This window comes from Cricetulus griseus, chromosome 5, assembly GCF_003668045.3.
Source record: "Cricetulus griseus strain 17A/GY chromosome 5, alternate assembly CriGri-PICRH-1.0, whole genome shotgun sequence".
Lineage (NCBI taxonomy): Eukaryota > Metazoa > Chordata > Mammalia > Rodentia > Cricetidae > Cricetulus > Cricetulus griseus.
In genome coordinates this window covers 115,469,396-115,483,498 of record NC_048598.1, presented here as the reverse complement: position 1 = coordinate 115,483,498, position 14,103 = coordinate 115,469,396, and the positions used below count along the sequence as shown (strand labels likewise).

Here is a 14,103-nt window from a genome sequence, read left to right as displayed (position 1 = left end):
CAAATGTATCTCACTGTAATTCTGCTTCTGAAAATATCTCCATACTAAGCATCTCCCAACCTGTTGATGGTGGTGGTTCTTGTGCTCTCTGTATCCTCCATGGTCAAGAGCTAAAGGTCTAATGGTTACTTAAAACCTTTAAATGGATTGTTTTATTTGTAGTGCTTTAATGTAGGAGGATAATTTTATTAAATTGGGTTTTGTGTTAGATGATAAATGCAGAGAATAGCTCCTCATAATTTCATGAGCATTTATTTGAGAAGAATTCCAAGGCTTCCTGTAACTATAAGTCTTTACGCCAAAGCTGCCTGAGCCCTGCCACCACATGGGTAGTTTCTGCCAGCTGCCCAAGTTCAGCCTACCAAGTTCTGGCCAGCACGTTAGGGCCCCAAATAACACACAGAGAGATTTGTATTAGTTTCAAGTGGTGCTGGCCAATTGACTAGGATTTCATATATGCTAGCTCAGTCTTAATTATCAAAAATCTATATATTTTTAAAGACTTATCTTATTGAGGATGCCTTCCACTGGTGTCCTCCTCTGGGGATCACATGGTGGCTCCATAGAGAAAGGAGCAGGAGGAAGAAGAAGAGCAAGAGAACGATTTCCTTCTTGTTCTTTCTATATATGAGTCTGTCTGCTATGTCACTTCCTGCCAGTAGCTATACTACATTTCCCAGAATCCTCCTTGACTCCTAGTCCCACCTATCTTGCTTTTCTATTGGCCAACAGTACTTTATTTATCAACCAATAAGACAAACATATACAGAAGGACTTTCCCCATCATCTCTTCTTTTCTGTCTAAATAAAAAGAAGGGTAATTTATCTTTTATAATAACTGAGAAAAACTCTAACCATAACTATCTGTCTTCAACTCCATCTAAGACCACAGAAGAATAATGTATAAACACTAGAACTGGTAGACTTCTTCCTACCTGGACAGTCACCCAAGGTTCCTCTGTAACATTGGGGTATCCATCTTCAGCCTATAGACCACAGTGTGTCTGGCAGACTTTTCCATGAAGAAGGAACCCTTGTTTTGCAAGTTCAGAAGTCACTTTCCTGTGGGTCCTGCATGTCCAGTATATCAGCAACAAACAGTCCAGGCAAGAGCAGTTTCTTGCCCAAATGGCTAATCTTGCCAGGTTGAAGGCAAACTCCATAACGAGTTTCTTCGATGCCCATCCTCCTTTCTGACATAATTGGTGTTCCAGGAACAGTTTTGCCTCATTGTCATGAAAAACCCTAAACCATTTAAATGTCATATATTCTGTAGGTCTTTGAAAGGTTTGAAGAATATCTATCCATCTCAAATACATTTTTGTATATCTAGAAAACCTAACTAACCTAACTGTAGGTTGTGACTATTATAGGTGACTATATAATCTGTATTTAATTATGCATATCACAAAATTGACCTTAAATTTGTATCAATAACTGAAAATCCATACCAATGTAAAGTATTCATCTCCATATCCTATTCCCCTTTTTTTCCTTTAAAAAGAGATTGACTGTGATGATTACCATTTATAGCCAACCCCATTTAAATGAAAACAAATATTTATGAACAATATTTGGGAATTTGGACATCGTTCATTCCAAACTGCTTCCTGCTGGTTGTCATGAAACCATGGGGATCATGGCAAAACACAGAAATCCTGGCTGTAGTCATCTATGACTGCATCATTTCAGCTGTTTTGGATGTAGGATCAGTTGGGCCACTGCTTCATGGGTTGCTTGATCAAACCATATTACTCTGGAAGGAATCCACAGCTTTTCATTTTCTGTGAAAACACAAGCAAGAATTTTCCCAAGTAACCTGTTCTTAGACTTAAATTTTGAAGTCAAAGCATTTTTAAAATATATAAGTTGGGTTAATTCAGCAGCACTTATAATCAAATGTATTTTAGCAGCTGTAGCTCTTTCCTCGGTAATCAAACAATTTAAAGACAACAATATAGCATATAGTATCCATATTCTCTGTGTATTTTCCATCTTTACATGGCTTCTTATTATTCTATTCCTTTTACTTATATTTTTTTCCTTTTATGAGACAGGACTTCCCTGTGTAACTTTGGCCGCCCTTGAATTCACTCTGTACACCAGGCTGGCCTTGAAGTCATAGAGATCTGCTTGACTCTGTCTCCCGAGTGCTGGGATTAAAGGCGTGTACCACCACACCCAGCTACTCTATTTTTTGCCTCTGCTTCTGGAGTACTGGGATTAAAGGTGTGTGCCACCAGACCCAGCTACTCTATTTCCTCCTGTTTCTTCTGCTCTCACAAGCCTACATATATTTTTAAACACACTGTAAACCTTTAGTTGTTTTTCTTTATCTTAATCTGTCTTTATTGTAAATCTTTACCCTTTCTGGCCAAGCAGTCTTTTAACTGTTAAACACCACCAGTAAAATTAAAGCAGTGGCTTTCTTAGCTGCTGTCTATCCAAGATGGCAGTGGTATGTTTACAACCAGCACTGTGAGCTGTGCTTACTGCCTTGGTCTATGCTGCAATCAAGCAGCATGTTGCCAGCTTGGAGATGTGGTCACTGCCACTGCCAGCTGCATGGGGCATGAACCCATGACCCTGAGATTAAGAGTCTCATGCTCTACTAACTGAGCTAGCCAGGCCTCTTAAAAAGAGCCCTGAGTTTTTTCCCCCTGCTTTGGCTGAGTCAGGAAACCTCTCTTAAAGGAACTGCTTGAGACTCTGCTTGTCTCTAGCAAAACAGAGACCACCCGAGAAATGCTGCTACCAAGAAGTCATGCTTGTCTCTCTGTTATTTTGCCTCTAAAATCCCCTTTTAAGCATTTGTGAAGTTTCCATGGAAGTTTGTAACACTACGCCAGCTGGCAGGCTTCTGCCTCCACTTGACTAGTTGTAGGAAGGTGGCTCGTGGTGGTGAGAGCACAGAATCCTAACCCTAGAAATCCAGAAGGCTGCAGGCTGTCTCCGGAGTGCCAAGTCCAACCCCGATGCCACGCAGCAGCTCAACAGGGCAACTGTGGCAGCAGGTTCACTGCTTCCTCTGGGAACCTTGGGGCATGGGCTTATCCCACTTCTGACACCATTCTGTAAAAATAAATGTTTCTGACAAGCCGCCTGAGCACTGTTGCCATGTGGGAGCTTTCCACCAGGCCACCTGAGTTCCACCCGCCATCATGTTAAGATCCCAAGTTACATACAGAGACTTATATTAGGAACAAATGCTGCTTGGCCAATGACTAGGATTTCTCATCTGCTAGCTCAGTCTTAATTATCAACCATAATCATAAGACTTATCTTATGGTTGACGAAGGCAGAATGTGTCCTGTCTTCCTGACGGTCACATGGTGACTCCAGAGCAGAGAGCAGGAGGAAGAGCAAGAGAACGAGGCAGTGGGACTCGGGTGGATGGAGTAAAGACTTCAACAGCTTCCTCTGGGTTGAATGGGAAGGATAAAGTAGAATGTAATGACACCAGTTACTGAGGAATACCATCCTCCAGTATGGAGGCTAGAGGAGCATCTTTGTTAATGTAGATCAAAGAGATGGGACAATTTGCTGTGCCATTGTGATTCTATCAGGCAAATTAATGTGTAAGTCTACATGTAACTGAAATACATGTAATATTGGTTTGCATAGTGAGGCACTTCAGCTGACATTGTAATTCTTTGGTTCATGGGGGTAGGTCCATGGGGCCTGATCCACAGTTCTCTCTCTCTCCTCCTCTCTTCTCCCTTTCTGTGCATGCAGGCCCACAAGACTGGGTATCTTTATTCAGAATGACTTTGTTATTAGTACTTTACTATTCAATATCAGCTTGTCTGTCATTACAATTTTCCCTATGTCCCTTTTATCTTTTCCTAGCCAAACTCTCACAGATGGTTCCTTAGATCAGAGCACACAGGCTTTGGGTTCCTACTGTGACTCAGCTTGTAGATGTGTTTCATTTGATCTATAGCCTCCTAGAACACACAAAATTTCAAAGATATTTAGTTAATTGTCAATTTCGTTAATTCTTCTGGTTTCAAGTTTAGCTGGAATCTCTTTTACCTTTTATTTTGAGCTGTAGAACTGAGTTTTTTTTTTCCTGGCTCCTGCCTTATGTGTCTGAAACTCAGTTTTCATTCCCTTTTTATGGTTTTGGTATTTGTTTTTTATTTATTATTTTAATCTTTGGCAAATCCTGACCAAAGGTATCCAAATCTAAAGCATGTAAATAGCAGGCACTACTGTATGTAGCAGCTGGGATTTTGAGCCCCAGGTTGAATGTCAGCTGCTTCTCAGCAGGCAGTGTGAGTTTATTGACCCCTGTTAACAAGACTGCAGTTGCAGATGTGGTGTTGGCCATGCCAAATATTAGGTTCTTTTGACTTTGGAAGCTAAGAGGACCATCTGCTGCCACATTTGTGCTTGGACTTCACTGTCAGAGTTTGGTCAGTTAGTGCGATGGGATAGAAAATGACCTTAACCAGTCTCAAATCTGTGTGAGTCTGAGAGAGAGAGAGAGAGAGAGAGAGAGAGAGAGAGAGAGAGAGAGAGAGAGAGAGAGCAGCCACCATGTATGTATCATATGGCATGTAATAAATATCACATTAAATGATTAATATATACAATTTGTTTTATGCACAAATATTTGACTCAGGGGCTTGTTAAATCAAGTGTATCATTAACTGTAACCCTGCCTTTGGGGCTGACAATGCATTTAAGACTTATCTTGTGACAAAGATCTTTCCTTTCTAATGACTCCAGGCCATGATTGCCTGGCTGTTGATTTAATTTTGAACTTTTCACAGGAAATAACATTTAGGGAATACTCACTAAGAAGCAGAAAGTATGAAAAGTCATTTTACATAGAGTAATATTATCTCATGTATTTCTTACAGACCTTTAAAGTAGGACTTGCCATCTATATTATCCATTGTCTCTAGTCTGAGTCGAATCACATACTTAACTAATGCTAAGGGGACTCCTTGGTCCATGATCTTTTTTTTTTTTTTTTCGGTTTTTCAAGACAGGGTTTCTCTGTGTAGCTTTGGAGCCTATCCTGGCACTTGCTCTGGAGACCAGGCTGGCCTTGAACTCACAGAGATCTGCCTGCCTCTGCCTCCTGAGTGCTGGGATTAAAGGCATGCGCCACCAACACCCGACAGTCCATGATCTTAACAATGACCCTATACTGCAGCTTGAGTTTAGTATCCAATTTAGTAAAGGTATGAGGATTTATTGAGCATCTATATAATTAAGAGCTCATTCAAACTCTAAGAGGTATAATGTATATTTTTGTTTATTTACATTTTTGTTTATAAGGTATTTGAGATTTATTGAGAAGATCAGACTGAACTTATTTTATGGTAACAAAGCTAATTGTTTTAAGTGACAGCTGAGGATAAGGCTGTTCAGTGGAAGGCAAAATTGTAGCTGACCAAAATCATCAATTGCCAGGGCACAGAAGGGAAAGGGGCAGCGATAGTAGGCTGTGTGATTCTGAAGAGACCCCAGAACCAGGATTCTTTTGCAGTTCTTCTTAGTCATTTATTTGTTTCTTTACCCCGGGGAGCATCAAATAATAATGTTATTAGCCCAAAAGTTTTCTCTAAAAGCTATGGCATTCTGGAAGCTAGGGACCAAAAGCTCATTTCATTATTATCTATTCTCAAAGGACTAAATTGGAATGGTGGCTGAACTATCTTTGTTTTAGTTTCTTAGAGGCTCCACATGTAGAAATAAAGCAGAAACACTGTATTGAGATTTATTGTTAGCATTGCTACACTTAAGGTATCCTGATGGCTGGCTACTCCAGCACCAAATTTGTACCTCTTAATGCCCCAGTGTCTTTAATGGTCTTACTTTCCAATACTCTCCAATGTCCTGGATCAACACAGTGGAGCACAGTGGCTAAGTTACATACCCACCTATAAATGATTGGATCTTAAAGCTGACTGGGTGAGTTTACTGAAATTGTCCCATATGTGTACCCACACATGACTGAAGATGCTTGACATTCAAGATCAAAGAAAGGCCAAGTATTAGAACCCCTAGTATTTGACAGTATAAATAGTTCCTAGTGCCATCTGGTCATGCATTACTCCCTTCCTTCAAGTTTTCTTGTTACATGATTGGGGGTGCAGAATTTGCAACATACTATATGTAAATCTGTTCACAGGAAATTAAGTGTGGCCAACGATGAAGTGGAAGGGGAGAGGAAAATACTTCTATGAGGGAAAACCTTTGGTTAATTCTTAAATATCTGCCTTACAACTCAGTAATTATGAAAGAGTTTAATTTTAAAGTTCAGCTTGTACAGGTAGAAATATGATGCAGTAGGGCAAAAAGCTTCATCACTTATGGGCAACATAAGGGTTTTGATTTGACAAATGGTGAGATTGGCATAGGTAGAAAGGGGTGTGTTAACTTCGGATGGAGGTCCCGGGAAAGGGGTGATGTTTCCACACCTTGGAGAAGAGAGAGAAAACTGCAGTGCAAGAGACCAGAGGAGAAAAACTAGAGTCTTACTAATACATGATCCATATAGAAGTTTCCAAGGTGACCCTGAGAGGCTTGCTTGAGAGGGATCCTGGTAGGTTCAAGGAACTTCGGGTGTCAATACAAAAGTTATATACTACTGAAGGATTTCTGCTTTTTGTGTATTTTTGGCCTAGTAAAGAGTCTAAAATTGACCATTCCTGGAGCATACCCTTGCCCCGGTGCAAGAATAGAGTTAGAGGGTCAAGTCCTGGCTATGTGCTTTCTTGGCTATGTGACCTGGTCTTGTATTTATCTTCCTCAGTATCTGTCAGTGAGATGGGACTAATATCAATGTTTTTGGCTATATATTGTAGATGATATATAGCAGTGTATACCAGTGTTTTTCAAAGAGAGTGGCACATTGTAGGCTCTCCATAGCTGGTAACTACTTTTATTATATTGCTCTCACACCCAGAGTTTGTCTGTGTGCTTCTGTATAATGGTCATAGAAGGAAATACATATATTTGTTCAAAGAGATTTTGTCTTAACCCCAAGCCTTTGTTCTTAGTTCTTTCCTTAGCTGGTCTCCTCAACATGAGTTATAAGTCCAAACAGTAGTCTTTAGAAATCCATGGGTGGTACAGTTGAGATCAACTTGTCATTCTTATACTTTGCCTCTCAGGCTGTGTGACATCTTCCCCCATGGGGCACCATTTCTACTTTGTTTTTAATTGCTTCTTGCCAGGGCAGCTTGTCAACCAAGGCTGCTTTCTGTCTCTTGATGCCACTTTTTGAGTTCAGTCCATTGGTAGGGGACACTTGCTTAAATGAGAGCCAGATTTTCCAGAGAACACTGTACCAGTGTTAATTCACCTTGGGCAAAGGTCTGGCTGGGCTTCCTGTTTCATGCCCTAGTGCACACACCCAAGGCATCAGTATTTTCCTGCCAAGCTGTGTCATGGTTCTGCTTAGAATATATGTAGGAGGGGAAGTTATGATGAGAGCAGTTGAGTGTTCAGGGCTGCAAGACAATTTCCCTTCTGTCCCTTTCTTCTTGGTAGTAGCTATTCTACAGAATCTCCATTTGGAGCCATTTGTTTCCAGTAGAGTTCCAACATTGCTGCAATCAAGAGGTAGAGGATATGAATAAAATTGAGATTCAGAAAGGGTATTTAATTGTCGACAAAGGAAAGTTTTTTTTTTTTTGACAGCGTTGAAGAAATGCTACATACACAATCAATCAATTTTGGGGTTATGATGGAGTGCTTGCCTACCAAGAGGCTTTGAAAGAAGTCACCAACCACATTCTGCCCCTGATTTTCCTTATCATTTCTTTAAAAATCTGCCTTCTGCTTATCATTGTCAGTCCCAGGTTCAGCAATGTACCCTTCCCATGGAGGAGTTGGTCTTCATATTCATTTAAAAGACCTTTGACTTTTCACTTTCTGTCTTAGATCCCCGGGAGGACAGCTTCTTGAGCTTTCTATTTATTGTTCATGGGGCCAAGCCTCTTCTTTCTCTTTTGGATGAGTTATAACTGCCCACTAATAGCTTTTACAAGGAGAAAAGTCAAAGGTGTTTCATTTGGATACAGGGCAAGGCAGATCTTGGTTCCCATACAGAGACCACACATGCTAGAGCATCATAGTGGGGATAAGAAAGGAGACACTGCCAATCAAACTCTGATTGTTTCTTTTATGATGTGTTTGTTTGAGGCAGGTGCTTGAGGGTCCTGCATGGCCAGTCCAGTGGAACGAAAATAAGAAATTCAGCTTTTGAACTGGGAAGCTGATCATATATAACTTTCTACAACATCAATAAGAAGCTTCCTGGGTGAGGGTGGCAGTACTAGGACATATGTGGGCAGTGCTGTCCATGGCCTCTGGAATAAATGTTTGAATTTGAGTTCTGCCCTACATGTAGCAGCATTATGCCTCTAAGCTGGTTCCTTAGCTACTTTTTGTGTCTATAAAATGAAGGAATGACTTGAGGTTTGCCAAATGGGTAGTGTCTGATTGGTAGATGATAATCCTTTACTGTAGAGCCTGGTATTAGGTATTTGGTAAGTGTTAAACATCTTTACTATTCTCAGTGGTGTTGACTACAGTTAGATCCACTATCAAGGTTACATACTAGATGAAGAGTTCTAATGCTTTGTCATGGTTGCAGACCATACTGGCTATATTTGTTTAAATCAACAGCTCTGCTTGATTATTGCCCAGTGACATGTTAGAGGAGAGAAACAGTCTGTAGCTGGATTATTACAGAACAAATGATATGTATAAAAATGACCCACACAATTAATGTTTTCTCACCGAAATAGAATGGATGGTAAGGCTGATTTTGGCTCCAAAGCGTTGTTGCTTTACTGAAAGTGTAAATTAGACAGGAGTGGGCAGAAGATGATATAAGGTTAACAGTAATTTCCACAACCATCCCCCCGAACTAGCTGAGACCTTTGTACACTTCCTGCGTGCCACCTCTAAGTGCTTAACATGTCTTAAGTCTTTCTTCCTCTCAAATCAGTTTTCTTTTCAACTCCCATTGGTAAACAGGAAACAAATGGAAATTTGCCAAATTTACAGACCTTCTCCATCTTTCCCCTTCCATTTGCCATGATTAGTATTATTTTATGGATGTGATGTCATTCAAAAATTGGACCACTGAAGATAATCCAGGAATGCTACACAGAAGAAAAAAATCAGTTTTGGAGCTAGAGAGAAGACTCAGCAGATAAAATCCTTGCTAAGCAAGTTTGAGGACCTGAGCTCAGACTCCCCTGAACCCACACAAACATGAAAACAGTGGTGTACATATGTAATCTCCATATACTTTTGTGTGATACACAGACAGAGTAATCTCTGGAAATCCACAGACCAGATAAACAGCAGCAAAGAGCAGGCTTTGTTTCAAAGAAGGTCACCAATGCCTGTGATTGTCTTCTGAACTCCATATACATGTGGTGACACATACATACTTGTACTTATACACAAGTGCTCAACACACACACACACACATACACATACACACACACACACACACACACACACACACACACACACACACACACACACACACACCACAACCCAGGGTGGAGTTCATATAAAGCTAAAGAGATAAATGCTAATAAGAGTAAAAAGAGTAAACCATTTTAAATATTCTTGGGAAATCTATATTAATCTCTGGGTTATTATGGATGAGTCCAAGTTTGGAAAGTCATAATAGACTTTTTCATTTTTAGTTGACATTCTCACTTTCTGCTCTTATTCATCCACTATGTTTGACACTGTGGCCATGGCCATGTGGAAGTGGACTGTACCTTGGGGAGAACACAGAGACAGAAATCCCTGAAGTATCTCTTATATGTACTCTGATCTACCAAATTAATCTCTGGTATAAACTAACTTATTTAAAATGTCAATTCTCATATAAGTAAATGTCCCCAACTTACTAAATTGGGGTATCTTCCCTTTGCCTCTGTATCAAGGGCATATTCAATGTGATTATAAAAATAAAGCCCCACAACTTTCCTCCTAACCAACACTCATAGCTCTCAATCATTAAAAAAAAAAAGCCTTTCGTGTGTGTTTGTGATGTGTGTAAATGTATGAATAAGACATGCTCATGCCACAGCATGTGTGTGGAGGTGAGAGGACAGCCTTAGACATTGGTCTTCAACTTCCACCTAAGCTGTGACTCCGTGACAAGCCTTGGGATCACAGACATACATAATCACATCCAGCTTTAAGTGGGATCTAAGATTCAAAGTTAGGTCCTTACACTTGTATGGCAAGCACTTTCCCCAGTAAGCAGTCTCTTCAGGCCCTGTCAATCAACCATCCGTAAAGGAAGCATTTCCACATAGTTTTAAATAAACAAACAAAACATGAGGCTATTGTGGAAATGTAAGTCTCGCAGTCCTGAATATTCCAAACATTCTTTATACTTCTATAAACCCATGTTTTTATGACTCTCCGTTTTCATACAATGGTAAGGTAATTATCACTTCATCCTGATTCTGACTCCACTTAACACAATGACTCATGTAAAAACCAGAGGCAATACTTAATTTTAAAAAGTGGTGTTGTCTTCCATTATAGAGGTGTGCCATCTATTATTGATAGTCATTGAGGTTGTCTCTGGCCTTTTACCAAGGATACTTTAGTAAATATATTTGTATTTTGCACTTGTACAAGTCATGTCTCTTGAATTTTGTTCATAAATTCATACTCATAATTTTATGACATCCAGAAACTGGCTACAAGGAGAAAGACAAAAGGTACACAGTGGCAATGTAGAAACTTATTCTGATCTTGTAGATGCCCCAGACATCTCTTGGGGTGATTTTTTTTTTTTTTGATAAGTCTTTTGTTTCACATGTTGTTTCAGGACCATTATGTCCTGAAGACGATTCAGACCCTTTTCCTGGATGTCCAATGAATGATGGATTGATACTGTTTGCAAGATTGATTCATACGGCACTTTTGTTTGGCTTTTGACAGGTTGTTTATAAGAATAATGACATCCGTCTAGAGCTGTCTCGCTTGGCTCGGATTGGGGACACCAAGATGAAAATCTACGGTGAAGTTGTGTTCAAATGTGAAAATGTGGCCACATTGGACCCCATCAACTTTGAGACCCCAGAGGCTTACATCAGCTTGCCCAAGTGGAACACCAAACGCATGGGCTCCATCTCCTTTGACTTTCGCACCACTGAGCCCAATGGCCTGATTCTCTTCACTCATGGGAAGCCCCAAGAAAGAAAAGATGTCCGGAGCCAAAAGAACACAAAAGTTGACTTCTTTGCTGTGGAACTTCTCGATGGCAACCTGTATTTGTTGCTTGACATGGGCTCAGGTACCATCAAAGTGAAGGCCACTCAGAAGAAAGCCAATGATGGGGAATGGTACCACGTGGACATTCAGCGTGATGGCAGATCAGGTAAAGAAGGCTTAGGACTGAGACTAGATGAAAACAGACTTTATGTGTTTGCTCTAATAATCACTTGCATGCTCAGCTGTCCCCCAACTATTCTCTCTAATGGCTGTTATAAATTGGTATTTTTGGATGAGATGCCTGTCTTATGGATTGCTAGCATTGTTAGCTCTTCTATCATTCTGCCCGATGGTTTTAATGATAGTTCTAAGACTGTAGCACCATGAGTGATTTTATAAGTAGCCTTTCTGTTCCTACCCCAGGGACTGTCATGGCATGGCATACCTCCACCCTTTCTTCCCCTCTCTCTTATCACCATGGAAACTGACTGTGACATCACAGACCTTACATTATGTGATTACTCTATGGGATAAGCTCCATTGCAAGAGTTTATGCAATGATAGCCCTTCAATAATTGGCAGCAGTCATGTTGCAGGGAGGAATTATGACAAGAAAGGAAACAGCAAATTGATTTTTCCTGAAGTCATGTTCAATTTAAAGCTTTCCTTTGGTGTGAGAGCTCGTATTTCTCTCTTCTGCTCAGATCTCACTAACTCCCCATTCCTCTTCATAACCTTTTACAATTTGGTTTAAATGGCTTTGTTTGTTTCTGTAGCTGCAGATCAAACAAACTAGCCCCAGGCAATACATATCTACTCTGGAAGACTAACAAAAAGAGGGTTGGGGGTAGGCAGCAATAGAAAATCTGCGCTTTTGAATGCCTGAACAGTCTGCCTGGCTTTCTAAGGACCCTCTGGCAATGATGGTCATATTCTATGTTATTAGTAAGGGTGTTCCCCCAAGAGGACTAGTATAGCATCTGGATTTCAGGCTCATTTCCTGGTTCCTCATCTGGGTAGCTCATACACAAGACCGGTTTTAGTTTCATTTGCTGTAGTTGTATGGATTACTTCTGTGAACACACAAAAGTCTTGATCTGGGAGTTTTTATGTCTAGTTTCCCTTGACTAATATTACAAAGCAAGAGGTCCCACCCACCCCCAAACCCAGAAATGGTCACGCTTCCATGGAATGCCAGCTTTTCTGTGTAATTTCTCCAGCTAGGGGGGTGGCAGGGACGAGTGATGCTGCCCTCAGGAAGATCTGGATGGGGTCTATGCAGAATGCAGTCAGTGGCAGATTGTGGCCTTGGATGTTTTACTGCCCAGTAGTTTCTCTATTGATTGTCTAAAATCTGGTCAGGACTAAGAGGCTTCAAATTAAATGTGCTTGTTAAACAAGAATGAACAGTTAGTGATTTTTTTAAAAAAGAAAAACACAAAAAAAATTTCTCTAGTGGCTAAATTTCTGTCTTAAGTTTAACAATAAAAAGCCATCTGGGGCAGTACTAGAACACTGTCTCAGAGTTGTCTATAAAACACTGCTTGTGATTAAGACAATGTGTGTGTTATGGTTGAAGAGTTTTATGTGTGTTTAACTATGACCTTGCTATGACTTAACCATGACCCACTAGTGTTCCAAGAAAGCTACTATAGAGAAAGACTCCTTGTATTTACTTTTTGGTTATTCCCAACACAAATTGCCTTTTCTAGTTGTGCTTTTTTTTGTTTTATTTTTTTTTTTGGTTGTTTTGTTTTTCGAGACAGGGTTTCTCTGTGTAGCTTTGGAGCCTATCCTGGCACTCGATCTGGGGACCAGGCTGGCCTTGAACTCACAGAGATCCGCCTGCCTCTGCCTCCCGAGTGCTGGATTAAAGGCATGTGCCACCAACGCCCAGCTAGTTGTGCTTTCTATTGCTGTGATGAAATATCATGGCAGTGACAACTTCGGGAGGAAAGGGTTTATTTTACTCACAATTCCATTTCAGTGAGGGCAGAAACTCAAACAGGGCATGAACCTGGAGGCAGAAGCTGTGGCAGAGGCCATGGAGGTGTGCTGTTTACTAGCATTCCTCATGGTGTGTTCAGCCTGATTTCTTATAGAAGAACTCAGGACCAAATGCTCAGGGAAGTCACCACCCCCAACAGGCTGGACCTTCTCCCATCAGTGCTGTGCAGGCTTGCTTACAGCTTGATCTTATGGAAGGGTTTTCTTAATTGAGGTTTCCTCCTCTGAGATGACTCTAGTTTGTGTCAAGTTGACATAAAATTATCCCGTTTGGTAGTATAGATGTCTTGGTTTGTATTTTTAGAACTACCAGGGGATTTATCTGAAAATAAATTTGAATTTCAGGAGCCTTAAATTTCTTATGTGTAAGCTACATCATTGGTCAGTCTTGAAGTACTGATGATTGATAAGGCCTATACAATTTACTAAGTAAACAATAATTAGTTCAGGAAAGCAATGTAATATTACCTTTCAATATGATCTACGAAACTTCATTTCTTTGTGAAGACATTTTTCTAGTATTTTTTCAATTAGCTATCCATTTCTTCTAAAATAGATATTTGCTAAATAAGCATGTACAAATGTGCCTTTTTCCTCAAGCATTCAGAAGAAGAACTGGCCTGAAAGATGATCCATAAAATATTTTATGATCACCCCTCAGTGGGGCCAGTGATTCTTAGAGCCCAGTAAATGCAATTAAAATGTGTTCAGCCAGATATCACGAGCATAGGCTTTCTATGGTCTATAGTCCAAGCTCCAAATTTCTGATTGATTCTCATACTGTCCATACTTGGCAATCTACATGTCTCTTGTCTCAGTTACTTTTCTGTTGCTATTATAAAACACCCTGCCTAAAGCAACTTCAAGGAG

The 14,103-nt window shown here is 40.3% G+C and overlaps 1 protein-coding gene across 5 annotated transcripts in view; it reads left to right on the top strand.

Annotated features, from left to right (window-relative positions):
- The window catches only part of Nrxn3 (neurexin 3), a 1,486,512-nt gene that overhangs the window by 432,803 nt on the left and 1,039,606 nt on the right, over positions 1–14,103 (top strand). For all 5 annotated transcript variants that reach the window (XM_035445726.1, XM_035445725.1, XM_035445727.1 and 2 more), the window contains one exon: positions 10,954–11,392. In XM_035445726.1, coding sequence (XP_035301617.1) covers positions 10,954–11,392 — 439 coding nt within the window. The remainder of the gene's footprint in view (positions 1–10,953; positions 11,393–14,103) is intronic.